Source organism: Apis dorsata, unplaced genomic scaffold (genome assembly GCF_000469605.1).
Source record: "Apis dorsata unplaced genomic scaffold, Apis dorsata 1.3 scaffold_741, whole genome shotgun sequence".
NCBI lineage: Eukaryota > Metazoa > Arthropoda > Insecta > Hymenoptera > Apidae > Apis > Apis dorsata.
In genome coordinates this window covers 99022-106262 of record NW_006263902.1, presented here as the reverse complement: position 1 = coordinate 106262, position 7241 = coordinate 99022, and the positions used below count along the sequence as shown (strand labels likewise).

The following is a 7241-nucleotide window of genomic DNA, read 5'->3' as shown; positions in this document are numbered from 1 at the left end:
CTCTCTCTCTCTCTCTCTCTCTCTCTCTCTCTCTCTCTCTCTCTCTCTCTCTCTCTCTTATCTGTTCAATTCTTTTTTATTTATTTATTATATATTATATATTGTATAGTATTAATCATTTCATATATTTTCTTGCTGAAAAACAATTTTTCATAAATAATCGAAATATATATTTATATATAATTATAATTAATATAAATAATTAATATAAATAAATTTATATTTTTATTTATATATAATCAATATAATCAATATATGTATTTATCATATTTATTATTTATAACTTTTACGAAATTATTATTAACGAAATTAATATATAACCAAGTAAATAAAAAATTTTTTTTATCTAATAAATGAAAAATAGAAATAAGCTTTTTTTCAATTTTTATTTCTTTGTAACATCTGATTGATTTATTTGTAGAAATATTAAAAAATTAGTTTTAACTATCATTCATATAATTGTCGAATATTTACTAGTTTACACTATAATCGAATATCTAGTTATTTTAATGTCTGTATAAGTACAAAGGATAAGTATCTTTAAATATTTTTTATATTAAAAAATTATAATTAAAAATTATTTAAATAAATATTTTTATATATAGTAAATAATTGCACTAATAACATTAAATTTACTTTTATTTATATTAGAAATTATATGTTTAAAGATACGAACAAAACTTTTTAAAATTCGATTCCGGAAACAAGAGAATTCAACATCGACAAAAGTAACCAATCGCCATCTTGTTTGATCGATAGTTGAATCTCGAAACACTCTCGAATCAGAGGTCTACGGCGCGATACGTAAGTGCTCTGTGTTTGTTTGCTTCTTGCGGAACGAAGCTCTCGAATATGACTCAAGAAGGCCAGTAAGTATATAAGAAATCACATAAAATTTTTTTCGAATGTATTCCTTGATTCTGAAATTCCTTCTTATTAGTATTATTATGAAAATAATGATAGATATTCATGAAATGAGCTTGAATACCGCCCCGTGGCTTTCGAAACACCGCCATGTTGTAAAGATGGCTTTATTGATTCTCGAAATTTCTGGAAAAGAATCGCAAGAAATTGTTTTATATCTTCTTTTTCTTAATTTAAAATATATTGTTTTTGTTAATTTTTAAGAACGATTACTCCATTAATTAGCTTTTCTATATTCTTTTTTATTTTTAGATAACTGACTAACAATATTGCTTTTTAATAAGTTGTATTTCTAAATAATTGACTATATATTTAAAATGCAAAAAGTACATTATCATTTTTTATATTTTATCAAAATATATCCAATAGTTTTATATCATTTTTATTTTTCACAATTCTTTTATAAAAATAACATCATTTTATCTATAATGACTAGCGGTTTTAATTGGAAACCATTGAGCTTTGTTTCTAACCTTTATCTACATTTTACAATTATTTTACATATGTTTCAATATCTCTTTAATGTTTAGATTTTATTAAACCTTATATTTCATTTTTTACGTAAATTATATATTAGAAATTAATAACAAATGATTAACAAATGATTATAGAAATATAATTAGTATTCTAATATATCTCTGTAATACTATTATAAATTTATTGTAAATATATTTCATATATAGCATATATCATACATACATGCATACATTATACAAAAATACTATAAATAGTAATAAGTAAATAATATAACTGATAAATAATAATTAATATAAAATTATAATATATAATTATAATATTTTATAATATATAATTTAATTTTTTGTATATTATTTAAAGCTATTGATTATTTAAAAATTTTTCAGATTGCCTCCCCCACCTGTTATGTGGGCTCAGAGAAAAGATATTTTATTTGTTACTATCTGTCTAGAAGATTGCAAAGATCCTATTATTAACATCGAACCACAAATGATATATTTTAAAGGAATAGGTGGAACAGAACAAAAAATGCATGAAGTAACAATTAACCTATATGAAGAAATTACCCCAAATAGAACAATTCAGAACTTAAGAGGAAGGACTTTAGAATTAGTTCTTTTTAAAAAAGAAGAAGGTCCATATTGGCCAAGATTAACAAAAGAAAAAACGAAAGCTCATTGGTTAAAAAGTGATTTTAACAAATGGAAGGATGAAGATGATAGCGATGATGAAGGTGGCATGGAAGGAAGTAGTCACGATTTAGAAGAAGTGAGACATTATTATATTTAAAAAATAATATTAATTGTATTTAAAGTATTTATTTACAATTAATTATTTTGAAAAAATTTTATAATTTTGAATTTTGAATTTTATAATCTAAATTTGTGTTATTATTTAAAGATGATGCGACAGATGGGTGGTCTAGGAGGATCTGGAGACAGTAAACCAAACTTTGATGATTTAGACGAACTAGGAGATGAAGGTGAAGGAATGGATAGTGACGATGATGATTTGCCTGACCTGCTTGAATGAAAATATTATGATGCTACTTTAAAATAATCTTCATTAAAAAAGTAAAACATACAAAAACAAATGGCGACCTAAGTGCACCATCAGGCAATATTTCAATAGGCCATGCTATTTGTATTTTCATTAAATTTGCTAATGGCCCACATTGCAGTAGCAGACAAATAAGGTGCACAAGAAATTGTCAACATAACAGAATACAGTGATCAAGAGAAAAAAAAAACAGTAATATTCTTTTTAAAGATTTTCCAATCCTTCTTTACTTCGTAATTCATAATGCTAAGTTATAATGAACAATCCTTTTTTAATAATAATTACTTGTGTATAATATGAAGGAGATAAAATAATGAAAATGACCTAAATTTTTGTGGAATTGTTTATTTCAGAAAATCCCATTAAAAGAACTTAATACATACAATGTATGTATGTATAAAAAAACAATTTTTATTAAAAATAATCTTATTTTGTCTCTTTATAAATTCGATATATTTTTGTTTACATTTGCAGCCTTATAATTAATTTACAGATTTACACCTATTTCGTTATTCTACAATAAGTATGATATAATTACAAAATAAAATATCCGTGTTCTATATTATTTAAATATAAGGAAATTATAGAAAATAAAATTCTCATTTATTTTATCCAACAATACTGGAGGCACCGCGCAACGCTAGATATCCAGCAGTTATATCCATTGGTAGACTTCGAACTGTTGCAAATTCTTCTGCAGTTGCATAGTATAATTTAGTTTGTGGATCTGTATATCGTGACTGTAAAATAAATATAATTTATATATTCGTTTTATTTTAATCCCATAACCAACCATATAAATGTAAAAAATCACTTACGGGTAATCCAGAAATATCAGAGTACTTTTTTGCTGGTCTAAAGCTTGGCGGTGCATTAATAGAACTATCTGAAATTTTTCAAGTAATATAATATTCATATATTACAAAAAATTTAATATCTATTATTTTATGCATATATTTTAGTAGAATTTTTTTATATCTAATAGTAAATTTTGATGTGCACATACACGTTATAAAATAAACTACATTTAAGTGTATTACTAAATATATAAATTTTATATACTTATAATTATATTAATAATTTTTTGTTTTTGAGTTATTTAAATCATTCTAAATCTATACATGTAATATCAATATGAATAAATCGTACAATGCACTACTTCTGGAAGCCATGGTAAAATACGTTCTTGAGCTAAGACTTGTTTTAATGAGCGCCAAGTTCGTTTCTTTCCAGTGGTACTAGTAGATCGAAATTTTTGTTGAAAAATTGGATTTTTAAAAATTGGTTGTGATTTCTTATTAAATTCCACTATTTCTTCATTTACCATTTTTCCTCTTATGTAAAATACAAATCTCCTATAAAAGAAATATATTTTAATGGATATACATAATTTTTGATATTTATTGAGATTTACATAAGGATGTATTATGTATGTTACATTATCATTTAATAAATTTACATTTATTTGGTATATTATATTAAATATATATTCATAGATTTTTTTTTATAAAATTAATATTTAGAAATAATATTTAGAATTATTTTTCTCTTGGATTATATAACACTAATATTTCTTGCACATCACATCCTAATATACCACAAATTGTATGCATCATAGTTGTGTTTATATGTTTAACCAGAACTTTAGCTAATTGACTCAAAATAAGTACAGCTGTATAATAACTCTTTGAACTCCTAAAAAAATATTTTATCCATTCAATCTTTAATACTTATATAATATTTCTTTTAAATAAAATACCTCTGAAAATCAAAATGATATTTATATCCATGCATAAGGTATTTTTTAATAATAACTGGTAAATTATCTTCAATTAAAACAGCACCTTTTTTACTTGGTTCAATTAAACATAGAATTGCATGATGACAAAGTAATTGATTATATTCTATTCGATCCTTTGTGTCATAATTAAATTTTGAATTCTGTATAATGAATAATAAATTAAAATAATTGGAAAAACATTTTAAATTAAAATAAAAAATATATTTATACTGTATAACCTTTGTTATATGTAGAGTAACTTGAATATTTCTTTTTATATATTCTACATCTTTTATATACAATAACAACAATTTTTCAGTCATTTCTATTTCTTTTTTCGTAAAATTTATCATAACATTTGTTAAATTGTGTTTAGAAAAAATTTTTTGTTCATCGTTATTCATTGAAGTGTTTTCATTTTTATAATCATGTATATTTGCATTATAACAAATTAGTTTAGAATTTTCAAATATTGCAGCTTTTTTAAATTTATTTTTTTTGCAATGGGAATTTATATATTTTTGTTTCCATGTTATAGATGATGATAAATTGTATTTTGGTCCATTTAATTTATTTGCAAAATTTGTTTTTAGTTTTTTATTAAAAATTATAGTTTTGTTATGTGTTTTGAGTTCCCCCTTTTTTATAATTCCATTATATTTTCTTTTTGTTTTTATTTTCTGAAGAATCTTTGAATTAATATTTTTTAAATGGGAATTTAAAATTTGTGTATTATTTAAATAGGTAAGTTTATCAAATAGATTAGCATGTTTTTCCATAAAATATTTTATATTTTTTTCTGTGGAAAAATCCAAATCTTGTTGAACATTAACTTCTTTTATTTCTTCTGCAGGATATAATTGTTTCAATGTATAAGATTTATCTATATTTGTCATAAATGCAATTTTGTTAAATTTCTTGCAAGTACAAGATTCGATTCTTAAACCTAAGTTTTGGATAAATGTATGTATAAATTTATCCATATTGAACTTTGACATTTTAAACATATTACAAATCTTTGAATTTAAAAATTATATTTATGATATTAACTAAAATTAATAGATAAATATTTTAAAATAATATGTATAATAAAATATAAAATTCTGATTTTTGTGTTATATAAACATTGACAAATCATTATAAACAAACTTATGCAATTGTTTCTTTATTCAACTTCATAATAATAAACAGCATAATTAGTTTTATTAATTTAATAATTTAAATTTTACAAGTAATAAGAATATATTATAATAATAATTAAAAAATAATGCTTAAAGTATTTTGTTAACATGCGTTTCATTTTTTGTAATTTTGTTAAATTGTACCAAAAAAGGATCTTAAATAAAGAATTCATCAAATATAGTAAGTATACCCCATATTTTATTCTGTTATAATAAATAATCATGAACAACAAATATCATTAATTTTATTAAAAATAATTTAAAAATTAATTAATTAATTTAATTAAAAAATTTCATAACCTTTAAAATGAAACATATTTATTTGAATTCAAATTCAATTATTGAATCCGATGATATATTAAATATTACATTATTTATAAATCATTAAATATTGATCTTATTAAATTTATTTTTCATATTATTAAAATAAATCATTTTTTATGATTTTGATATATGATTTTTTATGATATATAATCTTTATTTATTACTCACCATTAATAGAGTAACATATCATTTCAAATCGATTACTATCTATCTACTATAGATAAGTTGAATGTTAAATGTGCTGTTATGAATGTATGTTAAGTTATTACTTTTCAATAAGTAATAATCGTTTTAATAGATAAAAATTTAATTTAATGATATCTTTAAACTGTATATAATATAATTTATTTATTAATTTATGATATATTTTATTTTATTTGATTTTGAAATTTTAAAATAATTTTAACATTTAATTATTTCATCAAATTTATCATTTTTTAAATTTCAATTCATTAAATTTAGAATATTCAAATTTTAATTAAATTCAAATTAAAAATTTTTTTTTGATCATAAAATTATGTAAAAAATTATTTATAAAATTTTGAAATATACTTATTTATGAAAAAATATATTTAACAAATAATTTTTTTCTTGGAAATAAAATAATTATTTTAAATTATTTGATTAAAGTACTAGAATTCGTAAAAAAAGAGAGGGGAGTAAATTGAGAATGGTGGGGATTTCATAAAATCGGGTTGGAAGGAACGTGACTAAATTCACCTTCTGTATTGTTGAAGGTCGAAAGAATATTTTCAAAATTTGTTTCAGATTTGCAAGTAACTTGCAAATTTATTACTATTAATAGTTTACTTGTATCAATATACTCTAAGGCCATGGGTCGTAAATTTTTTGTTGGTGGTAATTGGAAAATGAATGGTACCAAAAGTGAAATAAATGATATTGTTGACTTTTTAAAAAAAGGTCCACTTGATTCAAATGTTGGTATGTTTTTTCTTTAAATTTTATTATTTTTGTATGTTTTTAACCTATATTTTTCTATTATTTTATTCATAACATTCATTAATTGTTCATTAATAATATTCATTATGAAAATATAATATTAATATCATAATTATAATCTTATAATAATATATTCAAATATTAAGTAATATATGCATTTTATTATAATTAATAAAACAAATATATTAAAACTTTATTATATTAAAACTAAATTACATAATTATATTATATCATAATTATATCAGAGGTTGTTGTTGGAGTACCATCTATATATTTAACATATGCCAAGAATATATTACCCAATAATATTAGTATTGCTGGACAAAATACATATAAGGTTGCAAAAGGAGCATTTACTGGAGAAATAAGTCCTGCTATGCTTTTGGACAATGGAATCCCATGGGTAATTCTTGGTCATTCCGAACGTAGAAATATTTTTGGTGAAAATGATGAATTAATAGCAGAAAAAGTAGCCCATGCTTTAGATAGTGGATTAAAGGTAAAATATTAATTATTTTAAAAATATAAATTATTAT

At 21.4% G+C, this 7241-nt stretch overlaps 4 protein-coding genes across 4 annotated transcripts in view; 2 read left to right on the top strand and 2 right to left on the bottom strand.

Annotated features, from left to right (window-relative positions):
- Positions 1–3225, top strand: part of LOC102677271 (prostaglandin E synthase 3) — a 3536-nt gene extending 311 nt beyond the window's left edge. Inside the window, exons 2-4 of the mRNA XM_006622735.2 lie at positions 760–869; positions 1788–2169; positions 2302–3225. Of these exons, the coding sequence (XP_006622798.1) occupies positions 760–869; positions 1788–2169; positions 2302–2433 (624 nt within the window). The 3' untranslated portion in view covers positions 2434–3225. The remainder of the gene's footprint in view (positions 1–759; positions 870–1787; positions 2170–2301) is intronic.
- On the bottom strand, positions 2890–6126 carry LOC102677403 (INO80 complex subunit C). Its single transcript, XM_006622741.2, has 4 exons — positions 5919–6126; positions 3610–3816; positions 3279–3346; positions 2890–3200 (listed from the first exon to the last, which is right to left on the bottom strand). The coding sequence occupies exons 2-4, from the start codon at positions 3785–3787 to the stop codon at positions 3069–3071; spliced, it is 378 nt and encodes a 125-aa protein (XP_006622804.1). The 5' UTR covers positions 3788–3816; positions 5919–6126; the 3' UTR covers positions 2890–3068.
- LOC116186466 lies at positions 3902–5488 on the bottom strand. Its single transcript, XM_031513817.1, has 3 exons — positions 4480–5488; positions 4220–4401; positions 3902–4155 (listed from the first exon to the last, which is right to left on the bottom strand). The coding sequence occupies exons 1-3, from the start codon at positions 5245–5247 to the stop codon at positions 3999–4001; spliced, it is 1107 nt and encodes a 368-aa protein (XP_031369677.1). The 5' UTR covers positions 5248–5488; the 3' UTR covers positions 3902–3998.
- A 255-nt stretch (positions 6127–6381) lies between the features above and the next one.
- The window catches only part of LOC102676115 (triosephosphate isomerase), a 1828-nt gene continuing 968 nt past the window's right edge, over positions 6382–7241 (top strand). Inside the window, exons 1-2 of the mRNA XM_006622725.2 lie at positions 6382–6687; positions 6951–7204. Of these exons, the coding sequence (XP_006622788.1) occupies positions 6579–6687; positions 6951–7204 (363 nt within the window). The 5' untranslated portion in view covers positions 6382–6578. The remainder of the gene's footprint in view (positions 6688–6950; positions 7205–7241) is intronic.